The following is a 26,834-nucleotide window of genomic DNA, read 5'->3' on the forward strand; positions in this document are numbered from 1 at the left end:
CTTAGAATCAGTGCATCCTAATGTGAGGTTTATGGCCATTCATTGCGTTAATGAAAAAACAGAAATACCGGATGTATGTTACTTTCCCCTATTTTCTTCCTTCCTAACCTGGTGATGTGTTTTTCCCCCTCTCCCCCCACTGGGTGGGAAAAACAGGTCTCGATTCCCCAACTGGCATTGACTTTTCTGATATCACTGCCAACTCTTTCACGGTGCACTGGATTGCCCCTCGGGCCACCATCACTGGCTACAGGATTCGCCATCATCCTGAACACGGCAGCGGAAGACCTCGAGAAGACCGAGTGCCCCCCTCTCGGAATTCCATCACCCTCACCAACCTCAGCCCGGGCACAGAATACGTGGTCAGCATTGTCGCACTTAATGGCAGAGAGGAAAGCCCCTCGTTGGTTGGCCAGCAGTCAACAGGTAACTTGTTTTCTGGTCTTCAGAGGAACTCGGAGGACTTTTTGTGCAGGTGGTATCTTTTGTGAAATAGGTGTGTGTGTCTGAGTCATCCTCTCTTAAAAAATGGATCATGGTTCTGAGACATGGAGAGGGAAGTAAGAGACTGTGTGGAGAACAGTCTCCTTCTTAGAGTATATTAAAGAAGATACTTTTATTTTTATTCCAAGAAATTTCTCATCTGATTTAGGTACTTATGCATTTTTAATAACCACGGTTTTATTCAAAATATAGAAAACACTCTTTCAAAATTCCCTTCAAAACATAATTATTTTAATGTAATAGTGTCAAGGTCTTAGGAGCTAGATGCTGAAGTACTTAGAGCAGAAGTATTATCATGATATCTGTACCCTAGTCTCAAATGGATTAAGAGAAAGAGAGAGAGGCAAATGTTACCAATTAGCAAATAGCTAAAGGAAGGGGATATGGATGTTCATTATATTATTTTTATAGCTTTTCTGTTGCTTTAAAATCTTTCAAAGTAAAAAGTTGAGGGGGGAGAGTGTTCAATAAATATGAAATAATCATTTTATTAGAATTCGAATTGACTCCTTAACCCCTTACTTTGAATTGCTCATAATTTTTAATTCTAATTTTGTGTTGTATTTACATTATTATATTTAAAACATGAACAAAGAGTGAATCTCGGCATTGTTTGAAAGTTACAGATGTGAGAACTCTCCCTTGCTTTTTATAGTTTCTGATGTTCCAAGGGACCTGGAAGTTATCGCCACGACCCCCACCAGCCTGCTGATCAGCTGGGAAGCTCCCGCCGTCACAGTGAGATACTACAGGATCACCTATGGAGAAAAAGGTGCGTTGGTAAAATGCTGTTTCACACTCTAATCAAGTCAGGTCCTGTTGGGCCCAACAGTGAACACAATTAAAGAAAGTTTGACAAGTCCATTCAATGGAGCCTTTTCTTTTCCAAGAATATGTGGAAAATATGCCTGATATAATTGGTGGCAAAATCAAGATAAGAAGTTGTTTGTATAGTCCTGGAGGGGGACAGTAGAGCTGAGGAAGAAAGGATTGCAAATTCACGTACATATTATCAGTGGTGAAATGATAAGTGATTTGTGTTTTTCTTGTTACTTTTCTGTATTTTCAAAATTTTATTTAACAGGAATGTATTCTATTAAAATGTTGAAAAAGGAACACAGTTTATGCAATCTGGGCTTGAGGATTTACCTTCTCCCTTCTCATGTTAGTCTACAACCTTGACTTATTTTAGCTGGAATATTAAAGTAGCATTAACTGCAGTTTTCTCCCAGTTTTTACAAACTTGTCAAGGTTTACTACATGCATGAATATATATATACACGTTTCTGTTCAAGCCCTATTAATAGCACCTTTTTAAAGAGAATGAGCAAAGGTGTCACTGACGTGCTGCTCTCAATGCGTTAATTCAGTTACTCAGCAACCCCCAGGTATCTCTCAGCCCCTCACGCTTGGACTAACCTCTTTTCAAACAGGAGGAAACAGCCCCGCCCAGGAGTTCACTGTGCCTGGGAGCAAGTCTACAGCGACCATCACTGGCCTTAAACCTGGAATAGACTATACCATCACTGTGTATGCTGTCACTGGCCGTGGGGACAGCCCGGCAAGCAGCAAGCCAGTGTCCATTGATTACCGAACAGGTACCGACTCCTGGGGGTGACACAGGCATACTTACTCAGATAGTTTTTATGATGTTCTCCCAAGGTATTGTCCTCATTGCGAAATTGATTTTCGTTTTTAAGAAAATGAAGAACACCTACAGCCAATAGTTTTGAGACAGATAAACAAGGAATTGCCTCCCAGAGCGGGAAGTTTTGTCTCTTTTGTTCATTGATGTATTCCACATGCCTACTGTAGAGACAGGCATAGGGGGTGTTTAGTAAATACTTGTGAATGAATGAATGAGCTGATAAGGTAAGAAGATAAGCACCTAAGTTAGAATGTAGTTTTTTTGCGAATAAAGCAGCATCTTGAACATAGGTAATGGTATCGAGATCCTTGCCCCAGCTCCCAAAAGCTGTCTATGTTTCTACAAAAGAAACACTTGGGAGCCATTAATTGTCATAAGAGATAATCCTATATGTAGCAGAACTGGAGACAAGGACTTATTTAGTCTTGCTCCCATGGACTGCGGCTTTATTGGTTTACCTCGTTTTGTTTTGTTTTTTGTAGAAATTGACAAACCGTCACAGATGCATGTGACTAATGTTCAGGACACCAGCATCAGTGTCAAGTGGCTGCCTCCGAGCTCCCCTGTTACTGGCTACAGAGTGACCACTGTTCCCAAAAACGGCCTGGGACCAACAAAAACTAAAACTGCAGGTCCAGGTAAGAATTGCCAGCATCTCCCATGCACCAGGAAAAACAGAGGCGGCCCACACAATATGCTTTTTAAATAAATAACCCCTAGCAGTGAGTACTATGTATTTCTGTATCATTATGTCAAATCTTCCCCATTTGTGAATTCAGTGTCAAAATTGTGACTCAGTCCCTCCACAGAAGAATTTTTCAGAGAAATGCGTTTCTGGTTTTATATGCATAGTCCTGCTTGATGGTGTGGACATCTTAAATTATGAGATCCATCTTTGTGGTTTTGTTTATGGTGCACTGCAAGAAGAGATGGCCTAACTGATTTTTTAAAAATTCTTTTAGTTCTTATTTTTGTTTTGATCTAAAATACTTGTGAAATTAGGATCCTAAGGCAATATTGTTTTTTTCACGTACAAATGAAAGTTTATTTAGAACGTCACTGAGGTAGGAAAAGTGAGCCAGCTGGGCTGCATGGGCTCAGGAAACAAGTCACAGAGGTTAGGTGAGAGAGAGAGAGCAAAGGTATGTGCCTTCTTAAAGTCAATTTTTATTTTCTTCAAGATCACCATCATTCATTGTTGGGGGCATCATATTAAATTTTGGAGCTTACCCTTTAGTGTGACTTTACTCCAGTATGATCATCTGGATTAACAGTGAACATATTTGTTCAAGAGGACACCCATGTCTGACTCCTCCATATTTTCCTGATAAGTCTGCCGATGAAAATCTAGGCCACCACACATTTGCTACTGAAATCTGAATGCCCCTTGGATGACCTTACAGTGGGTGACATAGATGCATTTCTTTTCACTCCTTTTGCAGATCAAACAGAAATGACCATCGAAGGCTTGCAGCCCACAGTGGAGTATGTGGTTAGTGTCTATGCTCAGAGTCAAAATGGAGAGAGTCAGCCTCTGGTCGAGACCGCAGTCACCAGTACGTACCCCACGCTTACCTCCCATTTGCAAAGTTAGGTTTTGTTTTTGTGCGTCTGAATGCCCCTTCTGCATGTTGTTTGCGGTTATACATGGGGAAAGCCAACTTGTTGGTTAGTTTGTATGTTGAGCTGAGCCCTTTACAGACACATTTTCTCTTCTCAGTGCCAAGCAATGAACATAGGGAAAGAAGCTGTGGAGCCACATAGTTAGTTGCTGTGCCTTAAATTTCTTTTGCTCAAATGGCCTCGGCAAAATCTTATTTGCCTATAGCACATCTACGAAATATTTTGCCAGGACCATCTTTTCTATGACTGGATGGTAAAGTTGATTGAAGTGTTTCTCATGAGGCTGTTATATTTGGAGCATTTGCAGGACTGTGTCTGCACCAGGGTTAAAGAAGGATTATAACAATCTGAATCTAACATTGAAAATCAACTTTACCACTTCCAAGGTATAGAAAATCCAGGTCTGTGAGACTAATATCGCATCACAAAAATAAATTTTGGTAGATTATTTTAAAATTAACGCAAGTGAATCCTCTCTGTGAGGACATTTTGCAGGGTGTCTATGCATCTCACATACACCTGTTTTAGTAAGTGATGAAACATTAAATATTTCTGAAATCAAAAATGCTTCGATAAATTCCAGGTAATTTTTTATGTAATAGTGGGTTAATTGGAATTTAATTCACCAAAGAAAATGGTATCTGCGAAACTGCTTTGCATGTTATAAAAATGCTTATTTCACAACTTGCTTTTCACATAACCTCTTACCATTAATTTGCCTAACAGACATTGATCGCCCTAAAGGACTGGCATTCACTGATGTGGATGTCGATTCCATCAAAGTTTCTTGGGAAAGCCCACAGGGGCAAGTTTCCAGGTACAGGGTGACCTACTCGAGCCCTGAGGATGGAATCCATGAGCTATTCCCTGCACCTGATGGTGAAGAAGACACTGCAGAGCTGAAAGGCCTCAGGCCTGGTTCTGAGTACACAGTCAGTGTGGTTGCCTTGCACGGTGATATGGAGAGCCAGCCCCTGATTGGAACCCAGTCCACAGGTATATCGTTAATTGCACCGCTGCGTGCTCATGGGAGCAGAGGCTTTATGCCCTGCTGAATGCATTATACTTTATCAGGCTATTGATTTCCGTGTAAGGGGGTTAAAAAAAAAAGCTGCCTCACTATTAGGAAAGGCCCTCTTTAAGAGGAATAGTACTAAACAATGAAGTTTAGGTGATATTTAGATAAAGTCTAATAAGCAGACGTTTTGGAGTAACGTGGCTCATAAACAAGGCCATAAAGCAAGACATATGAAGAGAATTCTAAAATTGTGGATTATTTCCCTAAGCTATGCCTCCCTGTGGCTATACTCACTGTGTATAAAGGAAAGAAGTTTGGCATCCTAGAGCTTACTCTAAAAAGGGAACCCAAACTGGGCCATTTCATAGCAGCCTGATTCTGAGGACACATGGATAAGACCCTCCTTCTCTGGTTAGATAATCGTGTGCCGGGTATATAATTTGCTTAAAGGATTGAGGATTGGGCACATGGGGCCAGTGCTTTCCACAATACTTTATCTTCTCGTGCTTTGATTCTAAAGCATGAGGGGGATGCTAAAGATGTGTCCTTGTGACAGCATCAACCCTGCAGATGACAATCTGTTATTGCTCTTTGCTTTTCTTTGCCGCTTCTGTTATGATCCAATTTTCTTATGCTGCACCACAGAGAACACTTAAATTTAGCAGTGATCTCTGCCACAGGGTCCCGATAAAGCGAATCAAAACCTAACTCTAACTTTTGTGGTATGGGATACTCTGTGAAACGGTTTTCCATACAATAGTTTATATAGGAAGAGGGCTAGTGCTCATCTTTCCATACAAATGGAAAATCAATCTCAATGGCCTAAATCAGTCAGTCTGACTTTTAAAAAAATTTTAAGGGTAAGCAAAAACATCTTCTAGAGCCTAAAGTCTTCGAGAATGCTGACATGTACCTGTTTCCAGTGATTCCGAGCATTGGTGGGTAGCAAACGTTTTCTCAGCAAACATCTTCTCCATTTTTGCATCCCTTCTTGTGCTTCCTTGTATTGAGTCTTTGATCAGGGAACCCACCTAACCCAAACCAAGCGCAACCTGTTCTACTTGGAATTCACTGTATGTTCCGTATGTGTTCCTCCTTTCCTATAAGATAACCTCTAACCAATGACCATCCTGACAGCCATTCCTGCACCAACCAACCTGAAGTTTACTCAGGTTACACCAACGAGCCTGACTGCCCAGTGGACAGCACCCAATGTTCAGCTCACTGGATATCGGGTGCGGGTGACCCCCAAGGAGAAGACAGGACCAATGAAAGAAATCAATCTTGCTCCTGATAGCTCATCTGTGGTTGTATCAGGACTCATGGTAAGAGGTGCCCCGTTTCATTGGAGTAAAGAAGTAGCCATCTCTTACATGGTTTAAGGTGGTGGAGATACAATTATAATAATAAGTCTAGTTGCATTCTTTGCCCCTGCCATCAAATAACTTTATTGTAATTTCTTATCAATTTTATAAATAGCTTTGGATTTTGTACAGCTCTTGAAATATATTCTGTTTATTTTAAAGGGCTATGGGGGGGGGGGGCAATTATATGTCCTTTAGTTATGCATTTTCTGAGCTCTGTTACCTTGGCAAGGAGTGTTCTCCAGTTTGTGCTAACCCAGCCTGGCCCTACCTTCATTAAAACAGTTTTAGTCCTTCTGGATGTGCATGCAAAAAACTAGCCAGGAACTCAGGAAATTGATGTACATGTTAACATAAGCCCAATTCCAGAAGAAACTATAGAAAGACGGTTGAGAGACAGAGAAGTCTCTATGATCAGAAAAATTTACAATTTATACCTGTCTGTCCATAAAGGACAAAAAGAGGCTAATAGCCATTTTCCTCATTTTTAAAATTTTTTATATCTTTATTGATTTCAGAGAGAGCAAGAGAGAAGGGGGGAGAGAGAGATGGAAACATCAATGATGAGAGAGTCATTGATCGGCTGCCTCCTGCACGCCCCCTGCTGGGGATGGAGCCTGCAATCCGGGCATGTGCCCTGACCGGGAATCCAACCTCGATCTCTTGGATCCTAGGTCAGTGCTCAACCGCTGAGCCACGCCTGCTGGGCCCCGCGGGCATTTTTAAAGTTACGTAATTTAAATTTGTCATTGGTAACCTGCAGTGTAGGAATGAAATTAACCTAGGAATTTATAGTGCTGTAGGTTTTATTTTTTTTCTTTTATAACCATGGCGTCTTTCTCATGCTGTGGTGAAAGTCCTTGTGCTTCACATCGCTGAACTCCCCGTGCCCTTCTTTCTAGGTGGCCACCAAATATGAAGTGAGTATCTACGCTCTCAAGGACACTTTGACAAGCAGACCAGCTCACGGAATTGTCACTACTCTGGAGAGTGAGTGATCACACGTTTTAGTGTCAAAAACATTCTGTATAAACAAAACTTCAGAATGGTACATAGTTTTCTAGATCACTGAGTTAACAATGAAATGATTCCCAAGCTGGAAATTGATTTGCTTGCCCATCTTTTTGACTTAACTACTGGCACCTTTTATGCCCCCTGCATCCCCCAAAGTGGTCCATGGGCACGTAAATGGGATCACTTCAGAATGTTAAAATGTTAGTGTTATGACTGAGGACTAACACCTAGTTTATGGAATTTGTTTTCATAGAGTTAAGTTTGGTAAGGACATGCTGCCTTCTACTGTATCTTAACAGGGAGTAGTATTGGACAAAATTGGGCCCAGATTCTATTTTTCTGCCATATCAATAACTCTCAGAAATCGTATATAAAGTGTCAAAGTTTCCTCATCTATAAATAGGGATTGCATTCATCTGTGGAGAGGAAAGAATATGAAGCCTTATAAAAATGACAAAATACTAGCAATGCATGTATATATTATTGCTGGTCTGCCATATTATTCTAACTCCTACACATATTTTACATTTTAATAAATTAATAATTTTAACATTTATTGAGGGATTTGTAGATGCTATAAAACCAGACTTGGGAACCACTGGTAGTATCTGTAACAAGCTTTTCAGTCCTTTAAAAAAAAAAAGTGACTATTTTTATATTCTAATTACTGTCAACCTTTGTTTCTGAATGCCACAGGTGAAAAGCTATACATTGTCATGTGAAGAAATGGATGTCTTTGGCGTCTAATAAAAAAGCATTTAAAAATATCAAAACCTTACCTATATGAGCCAGCAAGGCACTAATCTCTGGCTTTGATCCCTTGCAGATGTCAGCCCTCCAAGACGGGCCCGTGTGACAGATGCTACCGAGACCACCATCACCATCAGCTGGAGAACCAAGACTGAGACGATCACCGGCTTCCAAGTGGATGCCATGCCAGCAAATGGCCAGATTCCAGTTCAGAGAACCATCAGCCCAGATATCAGAAGCTACACCATCACAGGTCGGGGAGCTCACTGTGCCCGCCACATTTGTTCACTGCCGCTCACATCAGTTAGCTCATTAGTTATTCTATCACTTACACTGAATAAATTTATTTTCAGTGTTCTAGGATAATCCAGCTCTATTCTTTAAAAACTTATTTTCAAACCATGATCAGACGTAGTTTTGTCCTGTGAATGCCTGATTTTATCTGATGTTTGTCAGAGAAATGGCATAAGTTCCATTCATCATTTTGATTTTTAATCAATGTACCCTTTCTTATATTAAAAAATTGTAACATAATGCTTACAACCAAAAGAAACTAAAATGGTTTAACATTAACATAGATGATAAAGCATAATTAAATTTAAAAAATCAAACAACACTGCTTCATAAAGATCAAAGTTGTCATCAGAGAACGTTCAACATCTAGGTTAGTTCAGGTCTCTTTGAGATTCAAAATTCTGATTCCAGTTACCAATCAAAGACCATCTGATTATGATAAAGAGAAAACACTCAATAGGTACTCACCCCTCATTCTCTAGGAGGGCTACTGCTGACGTAGCATACTTGTATTCTCAGATTTATTTTAGCCAGTGTCTTTGAATGCACCAGTGATTTTCTTTTGAGATATGTTTCTCATTAACAGTTAATACCCATACCATGCTCTAAATGTATTGTTCAAATGTGAACCACTTCTGTGGTCCATATAAATATGTGTTGGTAGAGGAATCATAAATTGCAGATGATTTTGAGCTTCCTAGTAAATCAAGGTCAGATAAAAGCCTTCTCTTCACAAATCTCAGGTTTACAACCCGGCACTGATTACAAGATCTACTTGTACACCCTGAATGACAATGCCCGGAGCTCCCCTGTCGTCATTGATGCCTCCACAGGTAACTATATTTTCTACTGAAGAAGTGCCACTGACTTATCTGTGACCGGTCATGTGAACTTGAGAAACAAAAATGAGGCTGATTTTTTTTATTATAGATCACAGTGAGTCATTTTGACAGTTTACAGAACTCTTGGATTCTCTCGAGTCTGTTGATAAGGGCTGGGAAAAGAGTGTGGGTATAATTTTCTTGGGTATTTATTTCCTTAGAGACTTAATTTTGATTTCTTTTAGCCATCGATGCACCATCCAACCTGCATTTCCTGGCCACCACACCCAACTCCTTGCTGATATCATGGCAGCCGCCCAGTGCCAAGATTACTGGTTACATCATCAAGTATGAGAAGCCTGGGTCCCCTGCCAGAGAAGTGGTCCCTCGGCCCCGCCCTGGTGTCACAGAGGCTACTATTACTGGTATTGCTGCTTCCATACTGTCATTTTCCTCCTTACTGCCTAGGACACAAAGTGCTTAGCAGACTCCACTGTGTTTTTGATGCTACACCATGAGAAGGAGAAGCCCATTTCTGATAACCTCAAAGAGCATTCTCTCAATAGGCGCTGTAGAGCTCAGCACATCCCAAAAGGCATGAATTCTTGCAAATGAAGTAATTTCAATACTGTTCTAATGGCATAACTAACATATTTTTATTTGCTAGATGCTTGCGAGATACTTGTCAGTCCAGTCTTAGAAAAATGCCTCGTTCGAGGCAAACTAGCTCCTTTAAGCCTCTCCACCCACTGAACTCCCTAAAGATCTGACGCTCTTGCAGGACTTGCGAGATTTCCGCCTGCCATTGCCCCTTGTTACCCACTTTCACAGCATAGGTCTCGAGGCAGAGTATCCCCAACTACCATATTGGAGAGAGTGCCTGACACAGGGACTAGGAGGTGTCTGTTTCAGGAGGAAAGATCTTAGGCCTCTGGTATTTCTTTTCTCCAAGAGATTAAATTTTCCAACTGTGTATCGGGGATCATCTGGACTTTAAAATCCTATAGAACACACAAGTACCAGAAAGAGACAGTTTTGTTAAGAAACTTTGGGGACAGGAAAATAGAATCAGATATGGGAGGAGTTGAATTGGACACTTCCTCTAGGGACCCCACAGAGATTGATCATGCTCTCCTGCAGAACATTTACCTGTCCTCTAACTTTTCATTGATCCTGTCACTGAGAGCCAGTTGGTCATTAGGCCTAAGCAGATTCATGGATACAATCTGCAATGATCTCTCCCAAGTGTTGACTCCACTGGCCATGTACAATTCTGATAGATTGGAATTCAAAAAGGCAAAAAAGCGCACGTGCTAAAAGAATGCCCAGGAAAATTTAGCATAAAAGTGCTATTCAGATGTCAGGTTTGATCGTGAGATCACTAATTTGCTAAGTGGTCATCACATGCAGAGTGTTCTAGTGTTTATGGAAGAAAAGTGAAGTCAGTTTTACCTTTCAAGGGGCCAGCGGCCGGAGGGAGAGGATGCTGGCTCCCCAGGAGTGTCTCCCTGTGAGAGCAGTTTCCACCTGGCTAGCTGAGCCCACAGACATAACCTGGTGATCTGTCCTTCAGGTCTGGAACCAGGAACCGAGTACACCATCCAAGTCATTGCCCTTAAGAACAACCAGAAGAGTGAGCCTCTGATCGGGAGGAAAAAGACAGGTAAAGAACGAGCGCCTTCGGGATAATGGGGAGATGGTCAAGACAAAACTATTTACAAATGATTAATTTTGCAGTGAAAATGTTCTCCGCGTTTCAGTGCATCTCTCATGGAACCTTTTTTTCTAACTGCACAGTGTATATGTTGTGCTCTTTGAGAGCAAGGATGACCTAACAAACTCTTAGTTCAGTTTCATTTTTTCCTTGAATTCAATTTTATTTTTTCCTTAACCAATCAAAATAAAGCCTTCTATTCACCTTTAAAAGTTTCAAAACAGATATGAAAATGTATAAGTGAAATGTCTATTCTTGCTATTTGTCTATACCTTTCACTGAAGTTAAAAATGTTTTTTAAAAAAAAGTTGGGAGAAGAATCCCTATTTTTCTTTATTATTTGGTTTCTGAAACTTAGAACTGAAGAATGTCTTACTTTTTTATCCAATTTCAGTTTAATTTGAAGAAAATACTGTATTTATGCAGATAGAATTTTAAAAATGAACATGTATGTATTTTTATCTATTTTTTTACCGTTTCAAACCAGAAACCGTTGAACCAAACCTCTGGAATTCTTATACTGCAGATGCTGATATAATTAGTGTGAATTCTAGTCCTTAAAACGAGATTCTCAAATGAAAAAAGGGAAAAAAGGTTGCACATTTCTGTTCTGCTGGGTTTAATTTGATCAGAGGCAGCTTCTATGGGGCTCAGCAGTCTGAAGCTTTGTATGATAAATTCATACTAACACTTCTTTTAAACTCTAAAGAAATCTTTGATGGAAAATAATAATAAAGATTTCTTTCTGGAAAGAAGTGTTTCGTGATCTAAGAACTGCTTATTTTCCAGGGCCTTTGATCAAATCAATAAACAGTCATTGTTGCCTGAATTGATAATGACTACTGCTGGTACTTCTGGGAGCTTATAAACTTGCTTTGCTTTTTTGGCTCTAACCTCTCTTGGCTAGATGAGCTTCCCCAACTGGTAACCCTTCCACACCCCAATCTTCAAGGACCAGAGATCTTGGATGTTCCCTCCACAGCTCAAAAGACCCCTTTCATCACCAACGGTATTCAGCTTCCTGGCACTTCGGGTCAGCAGCCCAGTGTTGGGCAACAAATGATCTTTGAGGAGCATGGTTTTAGGCGGATCACACCGCCCACAACGGCTACCCCTGTAAGGCATAGGCCAGGACCATATCCGCCGAATGTAAATGAGGAGATCCAAATTGGTCATGTCCCCGGGGGAGATGTAGACCACCACCTCTACCCTCACGTTCTGGGACTCAATCCAAATGCTTCTACAGGACAAGAGGCTCTCTCTCAGACAACCATCTCTTGGACCCCATTCCAGGAAAGCTCTGAGTATATAATTTCATGTCATCCAGTTGGCATTGATGAAGAACCCTTACAGGTAATAAATTTCTCTTTTTACTTCTGACTGGGCAGTTTGGAAAGGAGTAAACTACATAACTAAAGTGAGCAAAACTCCGATGTCAAGTGGCTACATTTCTGGAATCTCTTCAAAGGTGGCCCACTTTAGCCCTGATTTTTTTTCCTTTTTAATCTCAATATGGTTCTACTTGGTTGGGGTGGGGGGGAGGGATGTACCAGAGTGTCAATAGCTTTTATTTAGCAGAAAGAATGAAATCCTTTCTATTCTTCTCACCTATTTGAGCCTCCTTAGTAATACAGATAAAGAAATGACCCTAGAAAAGAGAGAGAAATATTCTGCCTGAATTTAAATTTGTGCACATCAGGGCTAAAATGCCATCCTATGGTTTGTCCTTGGAGAATCCCATTACCTACAGCAGGTCTAAGGAGGAAGAACTTAGGTGAAGCTGTGCGTATCAGCTGTTGGAAGTGATTGATTCTCTAACTAAAACTTCTATTCTTTAATTTGTCTTGCTGGTATCAATTTTATTGTGTTCTTAGTTTTAGAAAGTGGCAGAATTTTAAAAACTGACTACAACTGTGGAAGATTTATGAGCTTCGAAACTTGCGTTGGAGGATTTTCCAAAGTGTCTTCAGGACCCTAGAGGGGGTCAGGTGCCACCTTGCGTGGGATGAATAAATCGCCCTACAGTGTTCACTTCCTATGTAAAGGGGGCATGGCCAGGGTTCCCAGAGGGCTTGTGTAGACCTGTGGCTGCAGCAGGGTGGAACGGGGACTGTCTCTAGAATTACTAAGGGCTCCTGGTAACTGGAGCACATGGGACTGATTTTTGGCAGGAAAATCTTGCAGGGAGAAGTGATGTCTCCTTTTACATTGTTTACACAGTGAGGGTTATTGATAAAAGAATAGGGAAAGTCATGGGATCCTTCACTAATGCCTTCTCCCCTACTTTGGATGTGCCAATAATGGTAGTTCCGAGTTCCTGGAACTTCTTCTAGTGCCACCCTGACGGGTCTCACCAGAGGCACCACCTACAACATCATTGTGGAAGCAGTGAAGGACCACATCAGGCACAAGATTCGAGAGGAGGTTATCACTGTGGGCAACTCGGGTATGTGAATGCCTGTGTTCTCCAGGCCCAGGGTCCCCTCTGGGGGATGCTTTTTCCACTGTTACTGTGGTCCTTTAACTTTGGGAAATAATGTTACATTATGAAGTAAATGAGCAACTTTAAATTGAATTATTTTCCCTTCATAGTATCCTGGTATTTTTTTTTTCCAAAATTTTTTTTTTTTAATTGATTTCAGGAGAGAGGTAGGGAGAGGGAGAGAGAGAAACATCAACGATAAGAGTCGTTGATGGGCTGCCTCCTGCACGCCCCCTACTGGGGATCGAGCCCGCAACCCAGGCATGTGCCCCGACCGGAATTGCACCATGACCTCCTGGTGACGGGTCAACTCTCAACCACTGAGCCACGCCGGCCAGGCTATTCTGGTGTCTTTGTAAAATGCATACATGTCTGACAGAGTCCCAAACAGTGATATGATGATAGAACTGGAACAAGCTTCAAGTTATTCAGTCTGACACCCTGAGTCCCTGCCAGTGAGTGTCGGTCTGAGTTGACAGAGGGCACAAATTTCCTGACCGCTTTGCTCAGACCGTCTTCGTCTTCACCATGCTGCTGTCCTCTTGAGTGATTTTTAAGTACCTAGTGAAACGGATGACCTGCAAAAGGAAATTCCCCATTTGCAGACATTAGGGACAGCTGGTGTTTGTTCCTGATGTCACATGCTACCAACACAGCCCATTTCTGTCCCAAGGGCTCCCTTATTCCAGTGTTATTTCTTTTTTTTTTTCTCTTCTGATTACATAGATCCAAAACCTCTTATCGAGGTTAAGTGGTCATTGACTCTCCGCAGCACCCGGGAAGTCCTTTTTAAACCAGGAGTATGTCACTTGGCTTTTCAGCCTGCAGCAGCTGAAGATTTTCCAGGGAACATTAGATAGGCAATAATCAAAACCCTGAGTCTCGAATCTTCCAACCGGAGGGTTCTCTAGCAGCAGGGAGTGCTACTTCTTTCTCTGCCAAGTGACTGGCTTTATTTCTAGGGCCAGTTTCCTTAATCTCAGTCTCCTTTCCCATTGGACTGTGTTGTTTTACATGTATAAATGCCTGTGAATTAAGCAGTTCAGTGCCTGGAGGGGGTTGGGGGGGGTGAGAGGCTTGTGCTAGTTGTAGTCTGTATCCATGGTAACACATACATGTTTGCCTTAGTGGTTTTACTAGAATACCATGTGAAAGGAATTTATAAGAACACAAGGGTCTTTGTATTTTTCCACATCATTTTTAGAAAAAGATTCCATCTCCATAGGTTGAGTCAGGTGGAATTTTAACTTCTGGCTTGTTGAACCCCATCGTGGCAACTGTAAGTTCTTCCCATTTTTCTTTCCGCCTCCGTATCCCCAGCAGTGATATTCTGCACTCTAGCCAGGTTCCCCTGGCTGTGAAATGTCTCAGACGTCTTAGCTTCTCCAGAACTCTATTTTTTTTTCCAGGGTGTTTTCCTTTTAAAATATTAGGCACTTCAAATATCTACAGCTTTTGAGCTCTTGATTTTTGCACTGTAAACAGAAATATACACTGTAAGATTCAAAGACACAGAAGTTCGTTTATTTAATTTTTAAAATAACTTGAAACAGGCTTTATTCATATAAATTATGTTACAATAAGCTTTCCCAAAACACAAAGACCGAGATCCTGGGCAACATGAAGAGGGCCCAGTAAGTGTTCCTAATTCATTCATATCCCATTGCTTCCTCTTATCTGGAACAATTGATTTTACTGATAAAGTAAAGCAGTCGTACAGTTATGATAATAATGTACAAGATCTCAAAGTTTTATACTCTTGTGCAAAACATGCAAAAATAAAAGTAAAGATCATGTTATAATGAGATATAAAAATGCTAAAACTTTTGCAGTAAAAGCAAAAGATGCCCTCTAATGATTATTCTTTATTTGCTGAGCACGTTTGAAGTGTTGGTAATGGGCCAATACTCTGAATTCATGATCTCATGCAGTCTTCACAAAATCCTGAGCAGGTAGAGATATTCTGGGTATCATCCCCATTTTACAGATGACTGTGACGTAATAACTAGTTAAAGGGCACTCAGGTGCCGATGGAGAGGCGTTTCCAGTCTGCATCTCACTGAAGTTCTTAACTCCCTTAAATTGTATCCAGATCTGTTCCATGTTCTATAGACTAGATTTACCAGAAATGATCTTTTTAGAACTGATGACAAAAATGAAAGATGGGTCCCTTTTAAGATGCCTTTTCAAGTTTCCACTGGCAACATTGAAGTGTTGTTTATTAGAGCAGCTGTTGCGTTGATGGAACAGGGGAATGCTTGTTAGTACTGTGGGGATTTTTGTTTTGGATTAAGTCATTATATGGAATAATCAGTGTTTTCCTTTAGTCCAATACCAGCAATAAGATGTCTTTTTTGTTGCTTTTCCCTCCTTCTCTTCATGTAGTTCACCAAGGCCCACCCCAGCCTGCGGATGACGCCTGCTTTGACCCCTACACGTCTTCCTACCATGCTGTTGGAGAGGAGTGGGAGCGGTTGTCTGAATCTGGCTTTAAACTCTTGTGCCAGTGCTTAGGCTTGGGCAATGGTCATTTCAGATGTGATTCATCTAGTGAGTAGCTTGCTTTGTCCGTCCACCCGTCTGTCTACCTCTTCCAGCCCCGTGCATTCGCACAGTGTGACAAAGAATCATGTTTGGCAGACACTGGCTCTTCCAAACATGAAGCAAACAAAGGGAGACTGCTTGACTCAAAGTAACATTTTGCATCATAGAAAAATGATGGGAAATTTTACTTGGGGAAGTCTGCTTCATTTCCAGAGTGGTATGCCAATACGACAGTTACAAATACATTTGTGATGGTAATATGATTTATAAAAAATTTCTGTTAAGATATATGAACTAATCCAGACTCTTTAGAGCCAGGTCAAATGAGAGACATAAGAAACCCCAAGGTTCTTGTAATCTTTGGTATGGAGTGAGCTTATTAGAGGTAAACATTACACTCAGAAACACTGTCTCTTTCAACACAAACCGAACATACCCTTATTCTAGTACACACACACACACACACACACACATGCTCTCATATCACACATATGCAGACACATCAGGTAGCTTGAATTTTCTAAATAATGTAGGGAGTACAGATAACCTGTAGATAATTAAGAATCTTTAATTAAAATATCTTTAATTTTCAAATTATAAAAAGATTGTAATATATGAATTATTTTTTAGTTAAAATGACCCGAGGAATTACTATGTTTAGAGATTTAGTAGTAGAATGTATGAACCTTTTATTTGTGACTGTTTTTTTTTTTTTTTTAGGGGATGTATTATTGACAACTGGTTCATTTTTATAGGTGTTCACCCCTATTCCTTATAGTAAACAAGCCTTTATAGACATATCCAGAAATCACATTTGGAGAAATAAAACATAATAGATTTTTTTCAGAGTATTTTACTTAATTTCTTATATAAATGGAATGGTTTAATTCAGACTAAAACATAAAACAACTAATTTTGTCAATGCAGACTACTGTGCCCGACTGTCTGGAAGTGGAAAGATGGAGCAGCAGAGGTGCCAGGCTGCTTAGCAGTTGGCATTTTTAACATTTGGCATCAATTAGGTGGTTTTTCATTTATGAAACGGAACTACTTTTAAGTTTGTATGTTTATTTTCTATATAAAAGTTAGGTGCAATTTTGGGAGCAAAGCTGTAAGTTAGTTGATTTACGTGATTCTTTGGCTCAAATTACATATTCTTTGCTTAGCTGTCATAATTGTCAATTAACTTAAAGTTTAAGGAATGACTGCTAAAATGGTAGTATATTGTTTTACAACATTCTGAAGTGTGTTTTGTTTCAGTATAAACCTTGGAGATTAAAAAGTCATCTTTTATGTATAGTAGTAAAGATATATAACTGTGACTATTAGCTATCCTTAAAACCAGTCTTATTTTTAGGGATAGTAACCACTGATTTATCATTTTGTTTGTTTTTATTGTTTTAATACACAGGTTTATTCTTTTCCTCTTTTTATTTACAAGAAACAGGTTGTGGCATATGGGGGTTTTTTGGTTAATTGACCTACTTTGTATCCAGCATCTCTGCAAATCCAGGGTGATTTTCTATTTCTGAAATACTAAATCCTACTTTAGTTTTACCTTAAAAGTGAGAATTCAAATGAAGGTCACTGACTATTCCTGTGATAGGATTATGGTAGAATAAATTGAATCTTAAAATAGCCTAGAAAATGTGAAATGGTGAAGATAATATTTTAAGATCCAGCCTCCCAAAAATGGTTTGTCATAGGCATGGTGGCTTTTAACCTTCCCTATCATTCCTTCCAGATGCCTGGCTTTTGAACTCGTGTGTGACACGTCCCAGTGCGTTCACTGTCTTGGGAGCCAGAACACACCACTAACTCTTTGCCCCTGATTTCCCCCACCCCACAGAGTGGTGCCATGACAATGGTGTAAACTACAAGATTGGAGAGAAGTGGGATCGTCAGGGAGAAAACGGCCAGATGATGAGCTGCACGTGTCTCGGGAACGGAAAAGGAGAATTCAAGTGTGATCCTCGTACGTTGCCACAGATCATTTTTAGTGCCTTATCAAGCACTCCTGCACTCATTACTGGGCTGTAACTCTTATCCATAGAAACAAGGAGAGGTTTTAGGTCTCCCTGAAGAGCGAACAATGGGTTTGTTAATCTTTTGATTTGGGAAAGCAGACAAGCTTCAAAAATGAGCCGTGATTTAATGTTATTACAGGCACTTTAGCACTTTTCCAACCTGAGTGTTTTGATCAAAAACTGCAGTGAAATGTTATCAGAAAGCTTTATGGGTCTTCAGACTCAACTTTTAAAATACGATCTCCATCTTCTCAGTTATTAGATGTAATTTTTGTAAATGCTACCCTATGGTCTGTGCAGCAGTTTCTCTATTACGAATGATTCCCACAAACATGTGGTGTTTTGGTTGTGATGATGCAAATTCAGGTGAGAAACAGAAGCCACCTTCATACTGGGGTCCTGTCTGTCTGTTCTGTCTCACGCACGCTGACTTGTGTCTCTGTGTAGATGAAACAACATGTTACGATGAAGGGAAGACGTACCATGTGGGAGAGCAGTGGCAGAAGGAATATCTCGGTGCTATTTGCTCCTGCACGTGCTTTGGAGGCCAGCGGGTAAGGCTCCCTGCAGTTAGATTAGGTCAAGATAAGCTGATTCAGGGTTGAGCTCCTTGTGTGTATGCTGTACATATGGCTGTGGCAGTGCCCCTTACGAAATGTTGAAACACCTCATTTCCTGTTGGCATGTAGCTGCCCACGTAATACCTTCTCCAGTCGTCCCCTTTTGTGGCAGCCTCTGCCCCTCCCACACTCAGTATTCTCAGGCTGTCTCTCTCCTTCGGCAACTAAAGTGTTCAAGTTGGGTAGAACAGGTGCTCCTGTGGCATTGTTGTTAAATGTCTTGAATAACACCCCAGATCGAAGACAGTGCCCCTTCCTTCTGCCCTCGCTCAAAAAATAGATTCCTGCTATAGGTCTGGCTAACGATATGGGATGTAATGATATGCGACGAATAGAGGGAATGAGAAAGGTCCTGGCTCTTAATGATAGAGTAGCTAGAGACATTAAATTAGCATATGTTGAAAGCCAAGCTCATCAGATAAGGCTCTGAATGGGTCTGCCAAGTAATACAGTTCCTACATAGGCTGAGATCAGCAAGAAGTTTCATAAAAAAGTGTAAACTAGGTGGGATTTAGGATGGTTCAAATTTGATTGATGGAGGGAAGGGAGCAGAGAGAGCAGAGTAATCATACCCCCTGGATGGGAAGGGGCTGGCAGGTGCCGGCTCCAGTGAGCCATCCCTCTGCCTGGTGTCTTGTGGTAAGAAATTAGATGGGCCTTGGGAAGTCAGTACTTCACAACCATTTCTCATCTGTCCTACTTCTATGTAACAAAAAATGCTGCGCCTTCCTCTAATATTTGAAATTTCAAAATAAAATGACTTTTGTAACTCAAAAACAAAGGGACATAATAGTCCTTTGTTTCCAATGAGAACAGCCCCTCCCCCAGCCCTCAAATTCTGACTTGTGAAGAGCATGCTCCCTACTCCAGGGTAAGACTCACTAGTTGATGCCTTTGGCATTAGCCAATTGCAGAGGTGCAAGAAGAAAAGGAGCACAATGGAAAATGGTCTTTAGAAAGATGAATCTGGCAGCAGGGAAGGGTCTCCAGGAGCGACCCGGGGCAGACTCTAAACTGTGATCTCACTCTACCCTTAGTGGTTAGGTGGGGAGGCAGTGTGGCCATCCTGATAGGAAGAGGCTGTGGAGTCGCTCTCTTTCTGCCTCTCTCATTAACACTTACAGACTTATCACAGGACTCACTCATCTCTGGTCATGTGCTCAGTACAGAAAGCAATACTGGATGCTAGTGAATTTGTTGGGAAGTAGGTTTTGGTCTCGCTTCAGCAGCTCATTATTGACCCACCTGAAGCCATGTGTGACACCTACTCTGTTTTAGTGCTAAATGAAACACTTAAGAAGGGAGTGGGAACTGTTACATTTTTATAGGAAAGCAGGACTCATTGACTCTCTAAGTAGGCCTTTACCCATAATTGTATTCAGCATTATAGGGAATATGCATTTAGATGGAGAAATATGTCGGAAATATTTACCTGCCACTATAAGAAAGTGACTATTACTTAGGGTTATTTTGGTTGTAAGAGAAAAGCCCAATTCAAGTGAATTTAGGCACCAGAAGGCTCCCATAACCGAAAAGTCCCAGGATCTACCAGCGCCAGGGCCCTTCATCGATGGCATCGGAGTCTCTTCCTCTCTCATATGCTTGTTCTTTGTATTGGCTTCATTCTCTAGGAGGCTCCCCGCTGATGGTGACAGAGGTGACCTCCATCAGCTCCAGGTTTATCTCCTACCAGCCTAGGAGCAACAGTGAAAGAGAACACATTTCCTCACATTTCTAGCAAGAATCTCAGGGGGAGCCTCCCTGGCCCAGCTTGGCCCCGTTCCTCTCTCATGCCATCACTAGCCAGGTGGAAAGCTACAGTCACTGGCTACAGACATTTAGGGAGGGAGTGGCAATGTGGTGCAATAGCAGGAACATGGCCAGGAGTCACCCATCTGGGCGACAGCCCCAACGTCACCAGCAGGTCACTGACTTTTCCGCGCTCTCTGAGCGAGTCACCCCTCTAGGTCTCATTTTCCTTACCTGGAAAATGAAGGTAATGATCTCAAGTCCCTTTTACAAGCTCCAGGATTCTTGGAAAACCTCTTCTGTTATCTAGGGTGAAAAGCTTGTTAACGGTTGGGGCTGGAGTGAGCCTTAGCAGACGGATGGGGTTGGAACAGGAAAAGGAGAGAGGACATTTCAGGAGAAAGGAAAAGTAGAAATAGAGAGAGGCAGCTATAAGACATAAGTAATCAGCCAATAAATTCATGAAATCATCATCAAAGTGTCCTTTGTGATTAACTGCTTACATTTTGCCGAGGAGCTGAAATTCTTTAACGCAAGCACTCAGTTGTCATGTTCTTGTAAACACCGTCTGACTTCATGCCTCTGCTCTCAGGGCTGGCGCTGTGACAACTGCCGCAGACCAGGGGCCCAAGTCAGTCACGAAAGCGCTGCTGGTCACTCCTACCACCATGCTCCGAGATACCATCAAAACTCAAATACTGTGAGTGCATTTGCATGAGTGTTTCTCCCCTAAGTGCAACTGGTCACATAGTAGGGACTTTCCGTGGGTACTTTTCTTTTGAATGAACCTATTTTAAAAACAAAACCTTTATATGACTTAAGAGTACTGTGTCCTATAACATAATTTAGTTTCTAAGGTATTAACCTCCTGATCATCACCTGTTACCCAGTTTATTTAAGTTTATTGCTAGGTTCTTAAAGCTAGAAATGTTCTATCTAGAAATAATTGTCAGAAGCACCCCTTCCCCCGTTTTTCTGTATACGTTGTAGTATTTGTTGCTAATTTTTCTTCGTCTTATATTTTAACAGAATGTCAACTGCCCAATTGAGTGCTTCATGCCTTTAGATGTCCAGGCTGACAGAGAAGATTCCCGGGAGTAATATTTCCAACCCAGCAAAATGAGCATGGATCTCTGCCAAGGCCCATCCAAACTGGAGCGACATTAGCAGATCCCATCCTAGAGCGTCTGTTTCTTTCTTAAGCCCTTTGCCCTGGAGAGTAACTTCTCCAGCTTCAGCTCAACTCACAGCTTGTCCAAGCATCACCCTGGGAGTGTTTTGAGACTTTTCTCATAAAGGGGGCAGTGCATTGCCTGTTCTGCTCCGAAGTGTTCAACACCGCTCAGTATTTTAAATGAAATGATTCTAACTTGTGATTTGGTTTGGGATCAGTAGGGAAGCACATGCATCGACCCAGATGCAGAATGTACTGAAATGATATTACCAAAACTTTAAGTGGGAAAGTTACCCAAACACTTCTGCTTCTACCTGTCCGGCCTGCAATATTATAGGAACGGCATGTCCCTTTTGCTGTGATATTTAAAATATCCACAGTGCTCACTTCTTCCAAATGATTCTAGTAATTGCCTAGAAATATCTTTCTCTTACCTGTTATTTATCAATTTTTCCCAGTATTTTTATATGGAAAAAAAATTGCATTGAAGACACTTAGTATGCAGTTGATAAGAAGAATTTGGTTTAATTATGGTTGGTGATTATTTTTTATACTGTACATGCCAAAGCTTTACTACTGTGGAAAGAAAACTGTTTAATAAAAGATTTACATTCCACAACTTGAATGTCATGCCTTCTTTTTTATATAACGACGTTTGGGGGAAAATAATATTTATGAATGTTCTTTTTTTCAATTCAGCAAATGTGAAAAGCTCTGTGTTTAGCTAATTCTTGGTGATTTCAGTACAAGACTTTCTGAAAAATCACTACAAAAACACACATTCATCGTTATCATTTCATCTATTCAGTAATGGAGACAGTTTTATATTTTCTGCTTTACCAGAATGCCTGCTGGATTCTCAAAAGTAATACATTAAATTTACAAACTAAACTATTTCAGTAGTAAGTAACTACATTTACATAATCAAAACATTAAACTTTTTTTTTATTTAGAAAAGATGTGTTAGTTCGTTTTTTAAGTTATATTGAAGATAGAACAGGGATTATTTCTGTCATCTCAAATTTTGGTAAACTGAGGATCAGGAAGATTGTGACTCACTTAAGATAACACAGCCAGGTAAACAGATCTGAGAATCTTAAGTGGGGGCTCATGATTTTAGAACTGACTCTCCAGTGACTTCTGGAACCCATGGATGGTTCTCTAGCCCAAACAGTCAGGTGAACGCACTATCCCCATCCGTTCCCTAACTGGTGACAAGCCCTGGTATCATGGTGCCTTGTGACCACTGGCTGCGGCCTGGCCCAGCTCTGTGGACACTAATATTCAAAAGTGATGGTTAATTTTATGTGTCTTGACCCCAAATTAAACACATTTAAATGGTCATTTATATTTTGTTATCACAATGCAAGAATGGTAAACCTTTCTTTTTCACTATCAGCAAAATCTTACTCAAACATGAGAACAGAGAGATTTCCACACATCTTATAGTTTCTGCTGACGCATGTTACTGCTTCCCTTCAGAATTGTCTTAAGCAGGCCAAACGGAAAATACATGATTAAAAGGCAGGCTGGGATTTAGGCAAGAAATTGCCAATTTGCCAATTCAAGAAAAATCAGGTAAAACTAGTAAATATACTTTAAAAAGAAAAATCATAGTTTGGAAGCTATCCCTTGCCTTGTTGCACTTGGTTTGTAATGAAATTTATCGTTAAGTACTTCTGTTGTTTTCAGCTCTCCTGACCTAAGTGAATTATGCAAATTAGCCTATATAATATTATAAGACTGTAAGGCACACTTTCTATGGCGGTGAAGAAAGAAATGATCAGGTAGAAATTAGATGTATAGGAGATGACTTTTAAAATTATATTTCCATTGGAGATTCTATCCCATTTCTAGTTGTACGTAACTCGTTAAATTGATTAAGAAACATCACATCAACACATTCAAGTGCCAAAACTGCTTCCTGGTCAGTAAATTCCCATTACCGTGGTAGGGAAAGTGGCAGGCTGCAATTTTAAAAATTCCATTTTCAGGAGATACCCTGCAACAATTAAAAAAAAGACCACTCTGGGGACATCTCAGTTTTGGGGACATTTAAAGATTATCAAAAAGGCTAATAAGGCAGAAGCAGCACAGCGATGACCTTGCGCTGCCACAGTTTTTCCCACAGGTTTTGCTGACAAAGTCCCTTTTAGACAGTACGTGGCACTCATGTTTGAGCTGCGACTTATTATCGCTGCCACATGGTCCCACGCCACAGCCTCATTAAAAAATTCCATTTGAGGGGAGAGGGAAGATGGCGGCCCCGCGAGAAGCAGCTGAGGCCCCGCTCCCAGCCACGGACTCGACTTACCCCTAAAATCCTACGGAGCCAGCTTGGAAAACCAGAGACACATACCTGAGTGGACGGAGTGTGAGTGGGGAGCACTGAAGACACACCACGGAGCCCGGTAAGAGAGGGGGGCGTAGGAAGGGGGAGTCCCCCCGAAGCCTGTGCTGGGATCTGAGCCCCGAGGCTTGGAGGCTGCAAAGCTCCCTCCCCTCGGGAGTGCGGACGGCCTCCAAAGCAGGGATCTCATACCTGGAGCGGAGGAGAGGGGAAGGAGCGCCCCGCGTACAGGGCAGAGGGACCCCGGGGAGCGGGGAGTCCCCGAGGGGACGGCGCCTTCCTAGGAAACAAGGCCTCTGATGGCGGGCGGCGCCCTCCTAGGAAACAAGGCCTCTGATGGCGGGCGGCGCCCTCCTAGGAAACAAGGCCTCTGATGGCGGGCGGCGCCCTCCTAGGAAACAAGGCCTCTGATGGCGGGCGGCGCCCTCCTAGGAAACAAGGCCTCTGATGGCGGGCGGCGCCCTCCTAGGAAACAAAGCTTCTAGTGGCGGCTGCAACCGGCCTCTAGTGCTCGGGGTGCCGACCATAGGGAAGGCTGTCCTAAGGTCTGTGGCACCCAAGTGGTAAGGGTCCAGAGGACTGCGCTGAGCGGCTGCACACGAGGACCCTCTGCCTCCCTGTGGGGTACTGTGTTGAACCCCAGAAAGCGCTGAATCTGTGTGGCGTGGGGGAGGGGAGGAGCCCTCCCGCCCTGAGCTCCCGGTGCCGGGAGGCTGGGATCTGTGACCAGCCCTGAGGGTGTCCTCCCGCCCTGAGCTCCCGGTGCCGGGAGGCTGGGATCTGTGACCAGCCCTGAGAGTGTCCTCCTGCCCTGAGCTCCCGGTGCCGGGAGGCTGGGATCTGTGACCAGCCCTGAGGGTGTCCTCCCGCCCTGAGCTCCCGGTGGGAGAGGCTGGGGTCTGTGACCAGCCCTGAGGGGCCCCGTGGTGGCGCTGGAAGCTGCCCCAGCTTTGCTGAGACCAGTGGTGCAGGGAGCTGCGTGGAGCTGACTTTGGGCCCCCTCCCGCTGGGGGCCTTGGCGCGAGGGCAGTGGGCCCTTGCGGGGCTGACTCTCTGCCTGTGTGTTGCTTTGTGTGTTTGTGAGTCTGATCTCGGAACTGGCCCCCACCTTCCCGGGGTGCACTGCGCGGACAGACCAGCAGAGGCTGGGATTGGGGTCTGCACAATGGACGGTCTGAGGGGCAGGCCTGGTGCTACCAGCCAACCAGAGCTGAGCAAGGAGGGGCGGAGCCCGCCGGCCTCTCCTGCAGCCAGGACCACCACCCCCAACAGGAAAGGGGCAGGTCCCGCTCACTGAGGCCCCAGACACCCCACAGGGCACAGTCCTGAGGGGGAAGGGAGAGCAGCTCACAGGAGGACATTACAAGAATAAGACTCTCAGGGACTGTTGTTTGGGAGCTGCAGGAAACGCTGAAAACCCCGGCTGGGGGCTGGGCAGGCAAAGGGCTCACTGGAATATTCTTTAACCGAACCCACTGAGCCCAGGCTGCTGAAACGGCCCATACAGAAAAGGCAACAGGCTGAAATCAATCTGAAGCTGCAGCAGGTCAGAGCCTGAGGAACTAGAATCAGGGGACAAGGTAGGGACTGGGGAGCTGGCGGTGGATCAAAGACTAACTCCCGCAGAGTGAGTGCCTGACAGCAAAGCCTCTAAGTAAGGGGAGTGATACCCTGAGCTACACTAGGCACCCTGCACCCTAAAGACTCTACAGAAGACTCTGGAGCAAGACCAGGCAACTACAAGGTTGCAAAATAGTTGACAAGAGGAGGTGGTCCATGGAGAGCCTCAGATCAACCACCTACCTAAGGACACCAGAGCCAAACCTAGACAGCTCCTCACATTGGCTGATGCACAAGCACCTCCCAGGAGAACTGAAATCAGCACACAAAACAGTGACCCTCAGACAACATAGGCTGCCCAGAAGAAACTCACCTGATTGACTACCTTTTTTTCTTCTGTTTTTTTGTTTTGTTTGTTTTTTGTGTGCTTATTTTTTCTTTTTTCCTTAGGAAGAAGAGAAAGGGGAGAAAATTTGTTTTTTCTTCTTTTTAAATTTTATAATAATTTTTAAAAATTTTTTTAAAAAAACATTTTTTTACCTAATTTTTTTTCTCTTTTTTATAAAAGAATTTTGTCTTGCTTAGCTTTTTAGTTTTGTTTTGGTTATTTGCTTTGTGTTGTTTTATCCTTGCTTCTACTATCAAGACTGTCTTGATATCCCTGCTCAACGACTGGGACTTTTTCATTATAACCAAGTTTACAGCTTTCCTCTATAGTTTCCCCCAAATCTCTTACCGGACTCCCTCCCTGCCTGGGCTATATCTCTCTCTCTCCTCTCAATCCATTGGCATAACTTTTTTTCTTCTACTTTTCTTTCATTCTTTTGTTATCCTCCCTTCTGTCTTCCTTTTTGTTCGCTTGTTAGTTTCTCTTATTCTCGTTATTGTATTTTTGTTTTCTCATTTTCAACTATTATCCTATTCCTATTCTCTCCCTTAATTTTTTGCTGGCCCTTCTTTCAGAATCTTTTCTCTGCTTCTGTTATCTCCCAGTAGCTTCTCTATTTTTTACATTTTAGTTTATTATTATTTTCTAAATTTTCACCAGTGTTAACAATATACATCTCTCTCTCTTTAAGCATTACTTTTCTTTCTCTCTTTCTTTTTTTTAAGCATTTTTGTGTGTGAGTGTGTTCTCCCTTCACTCTCCCAGTTCTATTTTCATGTGGGTTGTTTTCATTGTGACTGTAAAGATATTTCGTAAGATACCTCTTGTTTCCTGGAAGTTTAGTTGTGTATTGTCCTGCCTTGCCAGCACACATACAACAGCTTACATGACGAGGTTGGGACTGAGACACAGTTAGCCAACCTGAGAGGAGGGTCCTCCCAAGGACTGATCAACAACAATCTAGACCCAACCACAACAGGAGAACATAAAGAAACCACAAAAGGGACACCCACAAGAGGGAAACGCCTAGAGCAAAGAGCTCAGAAGTATAAGGAAAACACACCTCTGGGCTCCACTGGACCCACAAGACAAAATCCCATCCCACAAGACTGGGGGACAGCAAATATATCTAATATATAGATACAAACACTAAGACCTACCAAAATGGGGAGACAAACAAGCCCCAAATT

General features: G+C 42.2%; 1 protein-coding gene across 14 annotated transcripts in view; it reads left to right on the top strand.

Moving 5' to 3' along the window:
• Nucleotides 1-21,965, top strand: part of FN1 (fibronectin 1) — a 64,072-nt gene extending 42,107 nt beyond the window's left edge. For 2 of the 14 annotated variants that reach the window (XM_081142603.1, XM_081142602.1), the window contains 19 exons: nucleotides 157-426; nucleotides 1,160-1,276; nucleotides 1,938-2,102; nucleotides 2,635-2,790; nucleotides 3,595-3,708; nucleotides 4,502-4,771; nucleotides 5,931-6,118; nucleotides 7,060-7,147; nucleotides 7,998-8,174; nucleotides 8,959-9,048; nucleotides 9,282-9,461; nucleotides 10,610-10,699; nucleotides 11,658-12,103; nucleotides 13,058-13,196; nucleotides 15,618-15,782; nucleotides 17,626-17,751; nucleotides 18,251-18,357; nucleotides 20,765-20,872; nucleotides 21,202-21,965. In XM_081142603.1, the coding sequence (XP_080998729.1) occupies nucleotides 157-426; nucleotides 1,160-1,276; nucleotides 1,938-2,102; nucleotides 2,635-2,790; nucleotides 3,595-3,708; nucleotides 4,502-4,771; nucleotides 5,931-6,118; nucleotides 7,060-7,147; nucleotides 7,998-8,174; nucleotides 8,959-9,048; nucleotides 9,282-9,461; nucleotides 10,610-10,699; nucleotides 11,658-12,103; nucleotides 13,058-13,196; nucleotides 15,618-15,782; nucleotides 17,626-17,751; nucleotides 18,251-18,357; nucleotides 20,765-20,872; nucleotides 21,202-21,273 (3,068 nt within the window). In that variant the 3' untranslated portion in view covers nucleotides 21,274-21,965. The remainder of the gene's footprint in view (nucleotides 1-156; nucleotides 427-1,159; nucleotides 1,277-1,937; nucleotides 2,103-2,634; nucleotides 2,791-3,594; nucleotides 3,709-4,501; nucleotides 4,772-5,930; nucleotides 6,119-7,059; nucleotides 7,148-7,997; nucleotides 8,175-8,958; nucleotides 9,049-9,281; nucleotides 9,462-10,609; nucleotides 10,700-11,657; nucleotides 12,104-13,057; nucleotides 13,197-15,617; nucleotides 15,783-17,625; nucleotides 17,752-18,250; nucleotides 18,358-20,764; nucleotides 20,873-21,201) is intronic. The other 12 variants (XM_081142594.1, XM_081142607.1, XM_081142605.1 and 9 more) reach the window with 7 other exon arrangements.
• The last annotated feature ends 4,869 nt before the right edge of the window (nucleotides 21,966-26,834 follow it).

Source organism: Miniopterus schreibersii (assembly GCF_964146895.1).
Source record: "Miniopterus schreibersii genome assembly, chromosome: 7".
NCBI classification, from domain to species: domain Eukaryota; kingdom Metazoa; phylum Chordata; class Mammalia; order Chiroptera; family Miniopteridae; genus Miniopterus; species Miniopterus schreibersii.